We start from the raw sequence: 21,269 nt of genomic DNA on the forward strand, positions 1-21,269 counted from the left end.
AGAAACATACTTCAAGATCCAATATCTAAGAATCTTCTGTTAATAGGCCTAACTGCTTACTCAGGATTACACCAGAAAATACCAGAGTAGTAAGGGAGGCTCACTCAAGATAGATCTCTGATACTGGATAATGGTAGAGGCAAAGTTAAGCATATGCCATACATTTAAGAGATAGGTCAAGGAACTCTTGGATCACTTTCTGAGAAGGTTCTGGTAAATGATTGTATGCAGCCCTTGGCAACGTAGTGCTTCATCTTGAGTGCAGATGGTCCAGCACTAAGTGCTATTCAGTACCACCAGAAGAGTAACTGGTCAATTTAGGCACATTAATGGCTAAGTTGTGACAGTATTTCAACTCACTGGAGTGCCACACCATTAAATGCGCTGAATTCATGACTCATGAGACAAGTCTCTCTGAGAACTCACTGTCTGTACTGATGTACTTTATAATCTGCATGAAAAAGCATAAAGGCATACACTGCAGTGGTAATAGAAAACAACGAGGAATACAAAATCTCTGTACCCTACATAGATAGTGAGGTTCGCGTAGGTGCCCTCAGACATTTGTTAGAGGATGAGAAACAGATGACAGTAGCCATTGTAATACCTCCAAATATGACCCCAAGAACTAGTGTTTTCGGTAAAATTCGTTCTTCATCAAGAAAGAGCTGTAAAAGGATCTTAAAAATTACTGACTTTGGAAAGCATAGTAGACAGTTTGTCTTGGCTTGGTGGTAATTAGGACGTGCTTACACAAATTCGTGGAAGAGCAAGTAGTAGAGTCCCTAGTAGACAGGATATGCAAAGGGGTTAAGACATACTGCCATGTATTAAGCATTTAGAATAAACCCACAATTTCAATTAGTAGGCATATCCTTCTTTCTGGCAAACAGTGGAGACTTGATGTGAATGGAGAGGCACATCGCTGGCTATATTTAGACCATATGAATAATAGAAATTGTAATTGCAGCCTTTAGTCCTGGCATTAGCATGATGAGTATAAATGTACTGAAGAATCTCGCAACAGGTGAACTGATTTTACAGAACGTTAAAACCCATCTTAATCTGTGAAAAGATAAGAATTTCGAAATTTCCTTGGATTTGTTTTACTTTATTGACATTTTATTGACAATTTTTTTCATGATTGTTACTCTAATGTACATTATTACTAAAGCTGACGCACATTTCATAAGGAATGAGAAATGTGATCGTGAATTTCTGTTATTGAAGTGTATTTTAAATTAAGCACCCATTGTGGCATATTCATATCAGGATTATAAATTACAGTTGGATGCTGTTGCCAGCAACAGTTGAATAATTTCAGCGCCATCATATGTACAGATGAGGCCAAACAATATATTGCATATTCTATCCATCCATGAATACAGATACTATACAAAAGAAAAGAAATTGCATGCATTTGTAATATGCATTCATAAAGCACTACTGGCACTACTTTTACAACTGAAAGGTCTCCTATGCATCACTGAAATGGCTGATAATTTTTAAAAATCTAGAAAGGATGATCACACATTGGCAATATGATATGGTCGTATGGCGTCATCTGAGAGAATAATGCAGAAACACAGATGGACTATTTCACTGCACAGAACTCTAAAATGAAAAATAAGCCATTTTCACTGCTATATTCAGAGCCACACAGGTGATTGGATGTCGAAAATCAACCTTCAAGAACTCCAGAAAGAGCTATTTACTGTGCAGCAAATGGATGTACATCCATTCCAGCTTGAGTAACTGAGTCAGAAGCACACGTTCTTTGGCACTTGTACAAGCAGTTACAGCTGTACAGATTATAACCATGAATATTACCAGTCTCTTCTTGGAGATCAAAAGTGGAAAACGATATATTCTTGGCTTCATTGGTTATTTTAACGAGTTTTACAACTTTTTCTATTGGTAGAATCTGTCACTGGTGCATTGGTTGATCATTAAACAACCAATTTTGGTGTCCCTGGAGAGATTCACCTTGATCAGGGAACTAATTTCAAATGTCAGTTGTGCATGGTGTATGTGTGTTTTTCACATTATAATACTTTCTCCAGTTAGATGGTTTAACAGAGTTGACGATATAGACTGTGAAGAATATATTTGTAAAGTTTGTTAATACTGGTTGAACAAACTGGGAAAACACATACATATCATACAACAGAACATAGTTTGGCTGGTTGTTTACCTAACATGCTTATATTTGTGTGAGAAATGGCACAACAATATGCTCAAGTAAGTTACTCGACCTTCTATTTTGCTAAAAGCTTGCTGTAGATGTGTTTGTAATTACGTAGTTCTACATATACTCTTACAGGAAAAAATGATTCGTTATATGGTTTTAAAATAAATGTTTTTCTTGACGTTGAATTAGATAATTGATAAAGGCAGCCATACCTTTTACAAACAGCTTACTAAACAAAGACTTCAGTTTTTCATGCATTAATATATGCACATTTTTACCGATTTATGCACCACTGTTTATTTCATATATTTCAACTTTAAACCTGCGGTTTTTATTCATTATAAAACCATGATAGTGGACTTAAACATATAATGGGCATATCATGCAATAGAGCACAACTTGAAGGGTTGTTTACCTAAGAAATGACACTTTATGTACCTCTTAGTTCTACAGCGTTATAATACCTACAAATCTATATAGATCGGTTGGAAATAATAAATGTACAGGAGTTTTCATGCTAGAAACTAGTAAAAGCAGTTATATAACAAAAGATATACTATAATATGTTGGTTACTCATTTCATACTTTGCTGTAATGCCAGCTAACACGTGTGGATTAATTTGTTTAGAAGATAGAGTATCCCAGTGGTCTATAGTTGGAAGCCATTCCAAACAGTGATTGCACATTTACTGTTGACTATTGTATGTGACCATTGTTTAAGTGAAGGTGTACATTATAGGCGTGCAGTACAGTGACAGAACGAATGTTCATTCTGGAAAAAGAAAGATTATATGAATAGTCTAGATCAGTGGTTCCCAACAAGGGGTGCGAGATAGCGTTCCAGGGGGTACGAGATGACATTTGTTTTGGCCACCTTCACCTTTATTCTTAAATAAATAATTACTGTGAGGGATGCGAGAACATATTAAAATTTTTTAGGGGTGCGGGGCATAAAGAAGGTTGGGAACCACTGGTCTAGATCCATCACATTCTTCAGGAAAGTCAGTAAAATTCTGTTGTTATTCGTTATTCACAAGTATAGCATGTTATCAAACCATTGCAATCGGTAGTTCACAAATGTAGCCTGTGTAGATTATTACAGTAATGTTCACATGCCTGAGTCAGTCTTTTGAAGTCACTACTAATCAGTGGTTCCCATTTACTAGTCCAGAGAGTGGAACCAGTACATAGGGAAATTTCAGCTGTTTCACGAGATGGTTAAAAGTGTATGTCATGAAATATAAGCTATTGAAGTACATTATTTTGCAATGTAATTGTAAAGAATTGGGACAAGAACTAGTTGGTCTTCAACTGGAAAAATTAGAGAACCACTTTACTGTTGTAGAAGCTAGAAAATTAAATTATGTAAATATGCATATATAATTATTTGTGTATGTGTGTTTTTGTATACATATATGAAACTTTATACAAGGTCTTCACAAATGTTATCCAACACAACTTGATACAATTACTGAGAACGCAACGGTATCTTGGAATGGGAACTTGATCAAAATGTTAAAGCTTTGAAGTATGTGGTACTTCCCTACTAAGCATTATTTTAATAAAGAGTAAGCCTATTGATTTTATTAATGCAAGTATGAAAACGTTTCAGTGTTTACATTAAACTATTCTGTAGACAGTGGGTTTTACATAAAAATAAGTGAGTAACATATATTCTCACTCCAAACTTAGAAGAAAGCATGGGTTGATCTGTGATTTGCAAGTTCGGCTTGTACATTTTAGTCAAGTGAGCGAGTGTGGAGAAATCACATGTGAAAAGTAAAATTTATAATTAGTATCACTAAACATAATAAATGTAGTATTTGTTAAACGAAATATTTTCAATCACGCAGAATGAAATATTTCCAAAGAACACTGTTTTTTTGAATATATATTATTAACATTCCTTAGTTAAATAGGGGTCAACTAGAATGCATGAAAATGCAGACTGTGTATGAAATGCTGAAAGTAAGATGTAACACTTTTGTGTGAGTTGTAGCTGTTCGCCTCCATGTTGAACATGTAAGAAAAAGGAGCCGCTTGTGAGTGAATATGCAGATAGTAATGAATTTCCATGGTCAGAATAATCAGGTCAGCACTCATTTTGGTTGGATCATTAATGAAGATACATTATCCTAGCACTCAACCCCATCCTTATTACTTTCCTACGTTGAATCAACAACCAAGATGAGTGCTGACCTGATTACAGAAAACTACTCTAATTTCTACTAAAGCTATAACGACCTAATGGCGAATTATTTCTGCTTAATTTTTCTTATGTTACAGAATTTCTGGAATTGACAATAACACATAGGGCTGGACTTACCTTCATATCTTCTGAGCCTATAAATGAAGATGTATTTCTTGGCAATGCATCTTAAACGTATAGTATGTTAGAAGCAGCTGTAGGAATAGTCCACTGTACTTTGAAAGATTGGGAAGCCCCACAAGCTGGCACATCATTAATGATTGCGAGCATAGAATCAAAGATACATGAACCATGGGGTTAAATGACCCACAGTGTCTCGTGTACAAGCCGTCGAGTTTATACAGAATAAGGTCTTCTTAGAGTGAAGAAGCAGATTCACCTACAGTATTCAACAAGTCGAAGACTGAAACTGCACAGAGCCGGAGTAAGGATCAGCAGTGTCCTATCTGCATTTAATATTGTGTGGACCCAGGGACTAATAATTTTTGTGGGCCCTACATCCAATGTAAATTTACATAGAGTAAAATTATCAATGGAACCCTCTATTCTCTACCTAAATACGCTACTGCCTATCTAAGGACATTTCAATGAGAAGTATAATCACCATGATAGATGTGCTTGTTTCTAGTGGGGATATTATAACTTGCATCTAAGCAAGAACTTTCCACAGCTACGTCAGTGATGTTCCTTCAAATAGAAAGGTCTCTTGGATCCAATTCCTTCATATGTAGCCCCAGTGGCAGCCACCTATGTGGTACCACTGGCAGTAGTGTCACCAATTGTGGCAGTGACCTCCATCATGAGCACTAGACCATCAGCTTCAGCATAATCAGCAGTAGTCTCCTCAATGGCTTTCAAGAAGGGGTGGAGAAGATGGTATTACCTTGAAGCCTCCTATTGACTTAAAATAGCAGCTTTCGCTCAAATGTATTACGGTTTTAAACTTTCATTATCGAGAAAAAGCACCCAGATAGACAGAGAGCAACCAATGCAGTTAGAGGAAGAAGTGTGTTGTCTCTGAGAGGATCTGTTGCAAACTTGTAAAGCTCTCACAAGAGCTAAAGAGATTATTCACTTGAAGGATTTGCCGTTGAGGCTCCTATAAGTGGGTAGTTCTGTTTCTCTATATAAATTATATAATGTTTGTGCTTGTATTTTGTATAATTATTTTCTGCATTATTAATTAATTTTTTCTGTGTTGCACGTGTGCTTAGGATTAAGGCTTCTTATTTGTACATTGTTTATAATTTATATTTTCGTCATTTATAGGTTTAATGTTCTTGTATTCTATAGTGTCCATTTGTAATTTTAAGGTAGGGTTAAGTTAATAAAGGATGTAAGTTTAACAATTTTATTTAAATGTTTTCTCAGTTTTTTTTGTGCATAGAATGTTAATCGTCTTCTCCTAAAGGAGCTACATGATTTGTTGTAGAAAGGCATTTTCTGTTTGTTTGTTTTTAAAGATTTTAGATAAGATGTAAATAATATTTTCATTGTATAGTTCTATTTTCGTTTATGTGTTTGTTGGTATTGTTGGGCATGGTGTTTACTGATGTAAGGGTGAATTAACTTTATTTCTTGAGAGTCATTTGATAAATGTTTGATATGGTTTTGCCTAATCTATATGATAGTTTTAGAGCTAGGTACGGTTAGAGTGGCCTGAAAAGGAAGAAGGAGAAGAGTGTAGTACGAGATCGTACTGTATGTTTGCTACTCTCTTACTAATGTCTAAATTTTTAGCAATTATTGTTTGGTATCGTTCTGAGAGGTACACTCAAGTAACTTTCTCAACTTTTTATTTCACTAGAAGAGCTCTGTAAGTGTTTCATAATTTGGAAGTTGTCTGTGTTTCTTAGAGGAAAGCCAATTAGTTACGTAATTCAAAAAATAGCTTTTTCTTTTCGTCGAATTGAATAATAGTTAAATACAGCTATGCTCTTTATAAATACACAACAAGCTTGTTGAATCATGGGTCCGATGCATATTTTATTATTATATATATTAATTTAATTTATCATCATGTATAAAGAAAAAACAAGGGGCATGAGTTTCTAGGTGCTTTCTCAACTTTAAGTGTTTAGCAGAACCATTGAATATGTTTTTGTTGACACGTTTCTTTTGTTTTTAGTCTGAAGAGTATGTAATTATTTGACTTTTTTAAATTTTTATATAGGATTATGGCAGATTCTGGTTTCTAAGAGAATCACAGTCTGACATTTGACTAAAGTAACTTTGCTGTAAAATACAATTCTAACTTGGATTTAACTTTTTGTTGGTGTTGGTTTTGTTTCATATTTGATTGCTTTAGCTCACAAAGATGGATTAGACTTGAACGAATGAGAACTTTTAATAATTGTCTTTTCACATCTCACACACACATGAGAATCACTTCTACTCGTTTATTTGTTTTATTTAAATAACTGCGGCGAAATCTTGTTGAGGGCAAGAAAAAATACTTCAAGATCCAATATCTTAGAGCTAGTCTCTTGTCCAGCCCTAATTACTTATACTGGCGTACATCCGCGAACCAGAACACACCACAGTTGATGATGTTTTCAAAAGTAATGGAAATTTCAGATTTTGATGCTTAAATTGAACGCTAAAGGAACCACTTACAACGTACGTTAGAAAAAGAAATTAGGTACCTTTTCAAAATATATTCTTAGAAATGCAAACACTATACTTCTTAGAATTCCTTTCTTACCCATTTTTCGATTATACTATAAACAGAGAAAAAATGATAATAAATAATAAACTACTATACTGCTAAAACGGAAGTTATTTAACATTTCTTGTCAAAACACCAGACATCTCAGTTCTTGTCTTCAAAACATACCTATAATTTACCTAATTAAGAATACACATTCTTTATTTTCTGGTACTAAAATAACAAAACAAAGAGTTTGTTTGTTTTGGAATTTCGCACAAAGCTACTCGAGGGCTATCTGTGCTAGCCGTCCCTAATTTAGTAGTGTAAGACTAGAGGGAAGGCAGCTAGTCATCACCACCCACCGCCAACTCTTGGGCTACTCTTTTACCAACGAATAGTGGGATTGTCCGTCACATTATACACCCCCACGGCTGGGAGGGCGAGCATGTTTAGCGCGACGCGGGCGCGAACCCGCGACCCTCAGATTACGAGTCGCACGCCTTACGCGCTTGGCCATGCCAGGCCGAAAACAAATGGAAAGTAATAGCGTGAATTTATTGGGGACTTTTAGAACTACGTTTTATTAATTTCCATGGAGTTTATAGCCTTTACCTCGGTATTAGCTGTACTTCCCGGTCCAAATTCATGTTCGTAATTTTTGGAGAGTTTACTGCTGTGAGCTTTTATTTTTCTTCTTATAATTATAATTATTTATAATAATCGAATGGCTGAGACATAAGGTACTGCACTGATGTTTTCGAAAGCAAGAAACTCTATTTCATTCCAGTCATTTAGCTTTCAGTCAAGTGAATGTTTCAAATAATCAAAAGATAATCATCAAACATTCTAGTGCATACTTTGTTCTGTGAGAAACAACTGATAACTCAGATAGCAAGGGATGCGATGCCGTTTTCTTTCAATCTTTGAATTTCTTCTATCAAATAACCAGCCCAGCAGATAGATGCTTCCTCATCTGATTCCTCAGAAACAGCTATATGAGTATTACTAATGTCTACCTTTTCATCACCTGAGATGAAGTCATAAGTAACATTAATCTCAATATTAGAGTCGATATTATACTCGCGTGACTCGTGACCAGTAAGCATATTCATCAGTGATGTAGATATTCAGCTTATCGACATATACATACATCATATGATTGCTATGTTTTATAATCAAATTCATTGAGCTATTGATAGACAATGTACAGCGACAATCTAGCCATAACTTATTTGTTTCTGTGGTGTACAGATGCAAAAGTAGGAAATTGAATGGTCAGCTTATTTTATGAAGTAACTGATAATAGCCAAAATATACTGATTACCTCTTTCAGTTTCAAACAGAAGACTGCCTATGTCCAAAACAATAAACTCCAGATGGGAACCTACAATTCTCTCTTTGTAAGTTTTTCCTTGTGTGGCCATTTTTTCTCAGGGCATGATACTAAGTACAGTGTTTATACAGTCACTCAATGCCTTTACATGAGTGTGTTCCTTGACTCCATGAAAGTAGCACCCAAGCTAGATTTGACTTATTAAGTTGCCTTTCTCGAAGAGTTTGTTTGTTTTGGAATTTCGCACAAAGCTACTCGAGGGCTATCTGTGCTAGCCGTCCCTAATTTACAAATCACCACCCACCGCCAACTCTTGGGCTACTCTTTTACCAACGAATAGTGGGAATGACCGTCACATTATAACGCCCCCACGGCTGGAAGGGCGAGCATGTTTATGGTGCCAGGCCGAAAACAAATGGAAAGTAATAGCGTGAATTTTTGTTTCCTTTACAAATTGGTAAAAAATATTCGTACATGCTTGTTTTGCTTCATTTGTGGATATTCGCATCCACAACTTTATTTAAACTTCTGAAAGAATACCAGAAAAAGTATATCCATAAATATAAAAGAATGCGAGGAAAATATTTATTTTTTATAGGTTACAGGTGTACTGTAATTCTCAAATGTCTAAGGCTGTAATGTATTATCTGAACAAAAACCACAACAGCAAATATATTTATGTATGTGTGTGTATATATATCTCGCTAAATCTGGAATTTAACTGGAAAAAATCGATACATAGAAGAAAGTGTTTCACCCTTTTAAAAAAAATCCATGTATATGTGACAGCTAAGCAGTAAAATGTAACTAATTTACAATTTTTCTATTTAAATATCCTGTTTATATTTGGTATATTATTTGAATAGCACCATTGTCAAACAGAAATATCGAAAAAGCTTCAGTTATTAAGCAGAGACATCTATCGATCAGTAAACACTGTGACTGCACTTGTACTGATGTATAAAATGTAATCATGCTGTTATAAGCCAATAGGTAGTTATGCCAGTACTCACGGAATTGCTGAATGATGATTTCGGACTCAAGTTTATAACAAATGCGGCTTATTTTATAATGTGCCTCCGTTTACAAGGTCCTATTGTTGTCTATTTTATTATGTTAAACCAGTGGTTTCCAGCCTTTTTTTATGCCCCGCACCCCTAAAAAATTTTAATATGTTCTTGCACCCCTCACAGTAATTATTTATTTAAGAATAAAGGTGAAGGTGGCCAAACCAAATGTTATCTCGCACCCCTGGTTGGGAACCACTGTGTTAAACTGACGCTACAGATAAAATATTCATCTAGAATATTATTTTGAATGTTATAAAACACATGCCTATTTTAACGTGATATCTCATCACACTTTGCGTGTAAAAGTTTTGTTTTGTTTTGTAGAATTGGCCCATGACAAGTTAAATTTAACTTCTATCTAGCAATTGTTGTTCTTGCGAGTTGATAATGTAAATAGCATCTCAACCATTACCTTATTTATCGATCCAGCCAACCTGATGAGCCTTGATAGTAAGCAAAAGTCTATGTCGGCATTGGATACAGCGGATCTAGTGTTGTTGATAACTTTTGTACCTTATTCTTTATTTTAACTCATAAGGTCTTAGAATTTCTCTATTTATCTAGGTTTATCGTCGACTCCGATTACGTCATGGAAAAGGCTTTTACACAGTTTCTGGTACCTGTCGGTACTGGTGCTGATCAGCGCGTTCGGGGGACAGCTTCGATCTTTTTTGTTGCTCAAGAGCTCTTCTACTCTGATAAACAACTTGGAAAATCTGTTGGAATCAGACGATATTCAACCACTGGTTGCAGAAGGAAGTGACTTTCATGCTCTCTTAAGGGTAAAATTAACCTAATTTATAATACTTTTGTGGCTTTCCTTCAAAACCTGTACACAGTCTATTGTATACAACTTTCTTTTTGTTTCTTCTCTTTTTCACAGCTCACTTTGTAAGTTGGACGCTTTTGTTTCGCATATGCGATCACTACAAAAAGTAAATCAATTATAGCTTTAATTCTCATTTTTTGTTATTTTTCTTATTAATCTCACTCCAAGAGAATAAGTTTACCTTTGAAATATGTTTTGACTTATTTTTTTCCTTTCTGCAGGATAGCGACGAAGATAGTATATACAAAAAATTATATGAGCGGGTGCAGAAGGGCAGTGGCTTTTTGCTCCATTCAAATCTCACTTCTAAAGTAGTTCTAGATCTGGCCGAGGCAGGAATGTATGCTCCGCTTTTAAATTATTACACCATTCGCTCAACACTGTCCCAGAGAGTTGCAAAAGTTAGAAGGTGTAATTTTCACATAGGCAGAGACCCGATCTATTCTAAACCCAATGCTGTGGCATTTCGGAAAGGACTGTCTGAGGAAATCTCCAAGAAACTTAACAAAATGTAATGTTATTAATTAGTTATTTGAAAAACATTATTTTTCTGTCTTACCGTTTTCAGTTGAATTAATTATTGGAATTATGTTCTTGTTACAGTGAAGATGTTACACATGAAGTTGCTGGATACTCTAGTTTTATACATTACTGTGATTTATTTATTACAGTTAACTTTTACGTATTAATTCACTGCATGATCTAGTTTTATAGCTTCAGAGGTGCTAACACGTAGAAGTATAATGAAGTATGATCTAAAAACGAAATATGAGGAGAGGTGCAATGCTTCACTCCGAAAGTCAATGGCTGGAATATTCAGGAAGTTTATTTTTGCACAGCAACTATAGAATATATATTTATTCACGTATATTCATTAAATCTTACTATAATAGACGTAGCTGTATGTCAGTATCTATGGATGTAATAAAATCTCGTGCGCCAGCTATTTCATGGCAGCCCAAACAAAAATCCATAAACAATTTCACATTTGGGATATTAAAGATTCACACAATTAGTAACATAACTGTGGTACTTGTAAGAGCCTTTTCTTTATAATAGGACACTATTTTAAGTAACAGTATTCTCCTCACAACTTTTACTAGGGCTGTACGTGAGGGTTTAACGATATCTTTATTGATGTAGTTTTTAAATGTACTACTGAGAAACTGGAGTTCTTAAAAACATGTATTATTTCTTCAATAATTAGTACCACATTTAATGTATGAAATCATTACACTTTACATCAGCAAACTTTATGAAAGTTTTGAGCTCTGTACATTGAATCATTTTGATGCAATATGCTGCATATGAGTAAAGAGCACAATATGAATAATATTCCCATCCAGTACTTCTAAAAAAAATCCTTTATCAGAAAATACACAGTTTCTCTAATTCTTTTTCAATGAGGTAGAAATGCTACAATTAGTAATTACTTGCAGAAATATCCGCCCATAAGGCGGCGTTTCTGCTAGTATTTTCTAAATTTGCATGCATTTTCTGTGTGCTGTTAATCACATCCATTAACTGGTTGTCTCAATATTGTAAACGCGTGCTAACCCTTTTACACAGGCAAAGGTTACATACTGAACTATTGTCTTTGAGTCTCAACCAATTATTTATGTGTTTATTAATGTATTTTGTGGAAAATATATTTGTGAAAACACTATGGAAACTTTTATATTTGACTTATCTTAAGATCGCATATGGAACATTGGTTGAAGTGTATGATTTTCGGACTTATGTGATATCTGTGTCACACCATTATGAGCTTAACCTGAGAATGTCATATTATCAATGGATTCTACCCCTAGAATCACACCTTAATGAAACGTCAGTTCTGACTTATCATGTCACAGGTATAGAATGGGGTGGAGTGTCTTTGCATATAACAAGAACTCATGAATACCCAAACTGTACAACAACAAAAAACTGCTTATACATGTATTATTTCTCAAACATTATCACCACTACATATGGCAAGTGAACACACTTCACTGAAATGGCTAATACATTTTTAAAACCAAGAAGATATGAGTGAATGATAGATAACCACATTGAAATTGTACGGTTTTATTGTGTAATACTGACTGGGTAGGCGTCAAAGAAATACAGATGGAGTACCTTATCAACCTGTGAGTTCATGTCCATTCGTTGATTGTTCATGAATTTCGAGAAAGGCAACTTAATAAGTCAAATCTAGCTTGGGTGCTACTTTCATGGAGTCAGATAGGGCTCATTCATTACAAAATAGGAAACATAGTACTGATGTGTGAAACAGCTGGCATTTGTATAGTCAGTTGAAAGTGTAGAATGATGTACAGTGCCCTATTACGAATCACTGCGCTGAAGTAGCTAACCTATGATTATGGTGCATCATAAACTATCTCAAATGTGCAGAACAGTTCTTGACACACTCATGTAAAGGCATTGAGTGACTGTATAAACACTGTACTTAGTATCATGCCCTGAGAAAAAATGGCCACACAAGGAAAAACTTACAAAGAGAGAATTGTAGGTTCCCATCTGGAGTTTATTGTTTTGGACATAGGCAGTCTTCTGTTTGAAACTGAAAGAGGTAATCAGTATATTTTGGCTATTATCAGTTACTTCATAAAATAAGCTGACCATTCAATTTCCTACTTTTTTGCATCTGTAATTCCGCAACAGTTGACACGCATCGAGTTTACTTAGCAGCATATTGTTAAAACAGGCATATATCAGAAGTAATGCTACAACAAAATAAAAAAATTAAGCCTAGTGACTAGTTATGGTTGTGATACATTCCTGCACCACAGAAACAAATAAGTTATGGCTAGATTGTTGCTGTACATTGTCTGTCAATAGCTCAATGAATTTGATTATAAAACATAGCAATCATATGATGTATGTATATGTCGATAAGCTGAATATCTACATCACTGATGAATATGCTTACTGGTCACGAGTCACGCGAGTATCATATCGACTCTAATATTGAGATTAATGTTACTTATGACTTCATCTCAGGTGATGAAAAGGTAGACATTAGTAATACACATATAGCTGTTTCTGAGGAATCAGATGAGGAAGCATCTATCTGCTGCAAGATTTAGTGAAGATGCCAACAACAACATCTTCAATATTATGGCTTTAATTAATTGCTTTACCAACAACTAGGTCGGTCATTTAATAGAAGAAATTCAAAGATTGAAAGAAAACGGCATCGCATCCCTTGCTATCTGAGTTATCAATTGTTTCTCACAGAACAAAGTATGCACTAGAATGTTTGATGATTATCTTTTGATTATTTGAAACATTCACTTGACTGAAAGCTAAATGACTGGAATGAAATAGAGTTTCTTGCTTTCCAAAACGTCAGTGCAGTACCTTATGTCTCAGCCATTCGATTATTATAAATAATTATAATTATAAGAAGAAAAAAAAAGCTCACAGAGAGAAATTTAATTTCAGTAAACTTTCCAAAAAATTACGAACATGAATTTGGACCGGGAAGTACAGCTAATACCGAGGTAAAGACTATAAACTCCATGGAAATTAATAAAAAAGTATTTCTAAAAAGTCCTCCAATAGCACAGCTGTATGTCTACGGACGTACAACGCTAGAAACCGGATTTCAATACTCATAATGAGCAGGGCACAGGTAGCCCTTTGTGCTTAATTACAAACAAACAAACAAAGGCTCTGGAAGTTTGGTTTGTTTGTTTTGAATTTCGCGCAAAGCTACACGAGAGCTATCTGCGCTAGCCATTTCTAATTTAGCAATGTAAAACTATAGGGAAAGCAGCTAGTCATCACCACTCACCGCCAACTCTTGGGTTACTCTTTTACCAACGAATAGTGGGATTGACCGTATTTTATAACGCCCCCACGGCTGAAAGAGCGAGTATCTTTTGTACGACGGAGATTCGAACCCGCGACCCTCAGTTACTACCTAATCAGCCTGAGCAGTAACACAGGAAAAATATTGCAATTAATAATCAGCAACAGACTATTCACATTTCTAGAAATAACGTCAAAATTAATGGAGGTAAAAAATGGATTTAGAAAGTCCAAACAGACAACTGACCATCGAATTAGACTCACAGAACCAAAAATAGAAAACTTTAACAAAGAATAGTGCAGTGTCGCATGTTTTTTGAATATGGAAAAAGCATTCGACACTGTATGGTATAATGTTCTGAGATTCCGTATGTCAGAAATGGAACTACCGAGCGGTTTTATTCGCTGATTATCCAACTTGCTGGAAAACAGGAAATGTGAAAAATTATAAAAGGAACCTTCTCGGAATCTTTTATTCTTGAGGAAGGTGTCCAACAGGGAGGAGTAGTGTGTATATATATAGTTTACTTTATATATATAAGAACACAACTTGTTCAGACAAATGAAGAATCTTAACTTGAAATATTCAAATGAAATACATTTGGTGCAAAATGACAGTGATTAGTTTTAACTACATTGTGATAACAAATAGGCATATTCACTGTATTCGTAATGCAATAAAGGATATTTCAAGTTGGTCTCAAACTGAAATGATAATGTCAAATACCACACCAAATAAATAACGTGATGAATCCATTACTTCCATTGATTTGGTGAAAGAATAGTTTAAAGTTTTGGTAACTGAGATATTTGTCAGTTATGTGACTTAGTCCAAAAAAAGTAAAATCACAAATGTTTTTACGTAATTTGATTCATAAATAAGTTTGTTTGGTACCTACGAAACTATTTTTGTACTTTGCAGACATTACAAATTTCGTTTGGACATTATTTCTAAACTAATATTCATTACATACGAATTTATGTTAAAAGCATTTAGTTGTAGTGTTAAGTTTCCTTGTTTATTTGGAGCTAAGCTCAAAGCTACACAAGGAACCATCTATGCTTTGCGCACCACGGGTATCAAAACCCGGTTTCTAGCGGTGTGAGTCTACTAGGGGGCTTATGGTGTCAAATATATTATTTTTCTGTGCATTATATAAATGTAATTTTGAATTTATTATTGATTTTAGACACGATTTTATTTACTGATTCAGATTACGTTTGGATATTATCAGAAAGCACGTTTAACTTGTGAATATAATACAGGTTATGAAAGTTTCAGTGTTATAAGTATTGGTCGCTGCTTGTAGAATACCTGGTATAATTTTAGTTACTAGTGTAAGATTTTTGTCTTACAATTCTACTCTCCCTTCCTTAAATTATGTATTTCCATAATTCTGTACCATAATTTTGGTTACCTTTATCAACCCCAGTTGTTTGATGATATATAAGAAACAAACTGGCCAGCTTACATAAAAATAATTTTCTCTCAAATTATATAGATGTTTTTCTGTTGTCGTTTGCTATTTGTGCGCGTATTCTTCCTTGCTTAACAAATCGGAACCTGCGTTTTATAGAAACGTAAAGCTTTTTTGTTTGACATTAGAAACTAAATACCTCACCAGTAACGTTATACTTACCTGAATTTGTGCTACTTATATCAGCATTTAAATTTCTGTGGAATACGAATAGGATTCTTTACATTTTGTCTTCTGGTTATTGAGGCTAAGCCATCCTGTAGTCACATATTTAATGGAAAAACACTTCCAGTAAACTCTAATTCTGAAGAAGTGTTCAAAGTACTAGGAGAAAAAAAACAACATGTAAATAGTCAGTCTTGCGAGTTTCATCCTGTAGACATATCATGGGTGTAATTGTTACAAAGAGGAAGCTGCTAAATTACTGTGAAGAGTTCTATAGAAAGACGAATATAGTCAGTTGATAAATATATCTATCAGTACAAAACGTTGTTGTGCAGCATTGGAAAAAGACAGGAAATCATATAAAAGATTTCTTGTTCTGCAGATAAAAGTTAACATTCAACAAATGAATGTAGCATAACTAGGAGGATGGAAAATATCCACTACAGATTTAGAAATTCATGTATCTGCAGTTAACTGATTTCTTCGATCGATAACACATTTCATATAAAAGAAGTTGCCTCTTGTTCCATTATAAGCATGTATGTGATGAGGTGGCTAACCCCTATAGATATCTTACGACAGAGCATCAGTTGGTCATCTAATTTATGGCTGGTATTGCCATTTTCGCTCAGGTGTAAGGACTATGAGATGTTGTACTGTATTTTTAAGTCCACCATCACCAATACCCGTCCAATATACAACAAGAAACATTTATATTAAACACATGATCAACATTGAAACATTAATGAAAAAAACAATGTTCATAATGGAAATGATTCAGCTGCAATTCTGTATATTCATTCGAATGTTGTTCAGATCACAAGAAGCTAAGGTTTGTTTCAGAAAAATGTCATTAGCTGCTATATTATGATGACGTAAATACCTCCTTCTATCACCACATGAAATGTTATATATTATCCAATTGTCTATTTAATACACACAGTTTTCTGTCACTATTTCAGAAGTAATTGACATATAAAACTTAGTTTAGTTTGTATATGAAACTGCAGATATTAATAACCACCAACTTGGAAATTATACCATGATAAATATGGAGAATGTCAGAACGGTCCATTTTAGTTGCTGCTATACTTGTGCAAATTTTCATCCAATTTTTATTAAATCATTGTAGGTTCTAATTAGAACTGATCATTTCTGAATGTGAGTTTAAACAAGAGTAAGTGATTGTACTATACTGGTCACTTTTAAAAATTTGAATCATTTACGTTGGAGATCTATAAAAATAATTTCCTTTTCTAATATATTCTTTACAAACTGTCAGTAGTAATTCATATATTCAATAAATAAATAAGCATGTAGAATCGTTTCGTTGTTACTAATATACACGACCTAAATTAATCACGTTAACTACTCTGTATATTATAATTCCCAGTAAAGAAGTTTTCTGTCTGTTCAAATTATAAAACCGTTTGTAATAGGGTATAATGTATTCAGATATTAAAATTACAAAACTGAGTTGTAATATTGAATATAGTTAAACATTTTGAAACTTAACTATTTTACTTAATTTTTTTCCTGAAGATCATAAGTAAGTGAAAAATGTGTTAATGTTTAATGTAGGTTATTCATATTGGTGCACGATTCTTTCTTCAGCTAAAGCCTCCAATGTCTTTATGTTTTTGACATGAAGAGTCAGAAGATCCAAGTCTTATTTTTAGTATTTCTCACATTCTGATTTGGATTAACTTCAAATTCATGTCTTGTTAAAACATGTGCATTATTATCAATTTAGAGTTATTGATACTTTTGTCACCTTCTAACTGTTTCAGTGCCGCTAGACATGATATAATATCATAGTGAGCTAAATAGATAATTACATTTATATTTTTTTACATCACAATACAGTCACATGTTGAAACGTCACAATATATCTTGATTTAGTCTAAAATTGTTTTGAAAATCAAAGCATCTTTTACACCACGGGTACAGAGTTAACAGTTTACTGTGGTATAAAAAGTTGATGAAGTGTTTCCCATGACACTAAACTTTTTTAATTCAGCTCTCCTGCGAGCCAAATGGTACTAGCTTATATTTTGTTTGAGAGTAAAGCCTTGAAACTTTCAAATGATGTGTGGCATAATCAAAGTAGCAAGACAAATTAACAAAATTATTCAGCTTTGAAACATAACAGTGCATTAACTTACACAAATCCATAGATGGAACGTGGCTTTCAAAGAACAATTCAGAAAATATTTGAACCACAGATGACGGGAAAATGGAGAATGATTCCCAAAATAAAGTAAGTAACTACATCGAAAATAATAAACATATAGATATACTATTATCGGAAGTAAAACAACAGTAAAACACATGAAAAACAAAACAGTAGGAGAAAACCTAATTCAAAGTTTATTATTCCAAAAAGGGCCTCAAAAATTGTGCCGACACCTAACAGCTTTGCTTGACCTATGACTACAATCAGACTATATAGCTGTTTTCTTATTTTCCTGAAGAAAGGCAAATCAGCGCATAATTCTGACAACAATAAACCAATAAGACTGACAACCTCTATAGAAAATGTATTAGAGAAAATTTAAAATTACTTCTAGCATATCTTGAAACGACATTGAAATTACCAGACATTCAAAACAGCCTGCGTAATTCAGACAAACAATTTATCATGCAATAAACTTTACCGAAGCTTTAATAGAAAGTTTTAACAAAAATAAATATATTATGGCTTGTTTTCTCGATCTCGAGAAAACATTTGACAGTGTCTGGAACAATAATATAAGATACAAACATAATAAATGGAGAATCAAATAAATGCGCCAAAAACGAAGTTAATACTTTTCATCAAATTAGTAACTCTGAACTATAATTTAATGAAACTGTTCTCCGGGAGCAACACCAGCTAAATTTCTAGTATTAACTAATGATTCCAAATTAACCTGACCTGAAAATATTAAACATCTCAAAACGAAAGATTGGCAAAGAGCTAGTCTAATTAGGGTTCTGGCTGGAAATAACGAAAGTACCATATAACGACACACAACAGTCTTACAATTTATAAAGTACATAGGTTTGGTTTTGGTTTGTTTTGAATTTTGCGCAAAGCTACACGACGATAAGCCGCCAGTCCCTAATTTAGCAGTGTAAGGCTAGAGGGAAGGCACCTAGACATCACCACCCACCGCCAACTCTTTTACCAACGAATAGTGGACTGAACTTTACATTATAACACCTTCACAGCTAAAACGGCAAGCATGATTGGTGTGACGGGAATTCAAACCTGCCACCCTTAGATTACAGCTTGAGCGCCCTGACCGGCTATGCCGGGCCCTAAAACAAATATGCAAGCCCAGCTTTGCTAAATTATTCCAAATGCAAAATTGCGAAAAATACAAAATGACAATTTGACAACAGTACACAAATTACTGATATTACATTCCTACACAACTGCTCTAATGTCTCGTTATTGTTAGAAAAACTCCTAACTCACTTGATTGAATATTTTAAGAAGAAATTAGGCAAAATGGTCACATATTCTATTCTTATGTTTTTTGCTAGCTTGCCTAGAATAAGATGCGCACATGCAAGTGGATTAATAATAATAACTAGGTGTACATCCTAAAGGTTCACTTAGTATGGGTGCAAAATTGTAGGTTTCTAAGTTATTTCGTCTTGAAGATATGGCACACACACACACACAGTGACCCACAGACATCTCTATTTTGCTGTTCAGTTTGGTGTATTGTAATTCTTTTACTCTTTATTTAATGAGGTTGTACACACTATAGTTTGCGACTTACAACATTAGATGTAATACACAATTCAGTTTATTTAATCACCTTTATTCATACCTGATGCGATTACATTACAATCTAAATCAGTTTATGTGTAAAATATTAGTTTTAAAAGTCACAAAATTATTGTAATTGTTTCTGTCTGTATGTAATCAAAGTGGTGTAACTTGATCTTACAGTAAATGCATTTGTTCAAGCCACAATTCTTATTGTGATGTGATAGACCAACCATGAAGACTAAGGAGCTTTCCAAACAACTCAGTGATAAAGTAGCAAAGAAGCACAGATCAGGAGAAGGTTACAAGAAAATTTCGGAGTTGTTAATTATCCCTTTGAAGTTTATCATTAAGAAGTAGAATGCGCTTCATACCATGAAGTCTCTACCCATATCAGGCCATCCTTCCAAACTAATTGAAAAGTCAAGTATGAAAATGGATAGAAATTCCACTATAAAGTCAACAGTGACTTTAAAAGAGTTGCAAAGTTCCATGTTTGAGATGGGAACCAGTGTTTATACATCGACAATTTCCCGTCTCTACAAAAAAGCTGGCATGTATTGGAGAATGACAAGATATAAGCCATTACTAAAAAAGAATTTTTATGAATACTGTGAACATGTGACAGAAGGTTTTGTAATTAACCTAGACATAAACTGAGTTGTTTTTTTTATCTAAATTCAAAGCGTTCCATGGTATTCAAAGCATAATGGTAGTAGCATCATGTTATGGGGATGCTCTTATCAGCTGAGACTGGAAACTTTGTTAGGATTGAGGGGAAAATGAATACTGTAAAGTACAAGTAAATTCTAGATGAAAACCTGCTTGAGTCAGCCAAGAGTATAAAACTGGGTCAACTTTCAACATTTCAATTAGACAATTAAATGAAGCACAGTCAAAGTCTTGACTTTAATCCACTTGAAACTTATGGTGAAACTTAAGGATTGCAGTGCATCAGCAATCCCAAACACACTTGCGAGAACTGGAAAAATTTTGCTTGGAAGAATGGGCAGAAATTACGCAGTTTATTGTCTAAAAATATATTTACAGTTGTAATTGCTGCCAAAGATGCTTCTACCAAGTACTGACTTAAAGGGCTGAGTACATATGCAATCAGAAGGTTTTACTGACATTCAGTTCCTTCGCACATAACACTGTTACGTATGACCGTTAGGGTTTTGAATAAAAACAAGTTCATTAAATAAATTGTGATATTATTTGTATTTCATCAGAATGTGACATATAACACTGTAACATATAACAGTAACATCTAAACACATCTTTCTATCGTATCTAGATTTTATACAAACCCAATTATTTTAGTGTTAATTTCACAGAAACATTTTCTTTTGTCGAATACAAGTTACACATTTCACTAATAGTTTCTGTAATACTGACGATTACGAAGCGTGTATTAAGATAATATATATGCATATACATATATATATATATGATAAATAAGGATGTTTCAAACTTGTAATATTAAGTTATCGTGTATTTGAACGTTTATTTTGACTTAATTTTTGACAGAATATCACATATTGTGGAAAGCGGTCTTTTCAAAAAGTGGACTGACGAGATGACCAGGGACTTTTCTTACTGTATGGCACAGAAGGAAACTGAGTTAATGCCTCTGACGATTAAAGATATCGCCGGAGTAATTTCGCTGTTGGCTTCAGGCTACATGCTTGCAGGACTAGTGCTTCTTTGTGAATTCCTTTCTAATTCCAGACTGATTAAGAACAATTATATTAATACTTAA

At 34.1% G+C, this 21,269-nt stretch overlaps 1 protein-coding gene across 1 annotated transcript in view; it reads left to right on the forward strand.

The window, feature by feature from the left end:
* LOC143251659 (glutamate receptor ionotropic, delta-2-like) overlaps positions 1–21,269 on the forward strand; it is a 43,342-nt gene extending 22,073 nt beyond the window's left edge. Inside the window, exons 7-9 of the mRNA XM_076502919.1 lie at positions 10,018–10,235; positions 10,504–10,793; positions 21,038–21,269. Coding sequence (XP_076359034.1) covers positions 10,018–10,235; positions 10,504–10,793; positions 21,038–21,269 — 740 coding nt within the window. The remainder of the gene's footprint in view (positions 1–10,017; positions 10,236–10,503; positions 10,794–21,037) is intronic.

Source organism: Tachypleus tridentatus, chromosome 6 (assembly GCF_004210375.1).
Source record: "Tachypleus tridentatus isolate NWPU-2018 chromosome 6, ASM421037v1, whole genome shotgun sequence".
Lineage (NCBI taxonomy): Eukaryota > Metazoa > Arthropoda > Merostomata > Xiphosura > Limulidae > Tachypleus > Tachypleus tridentatus.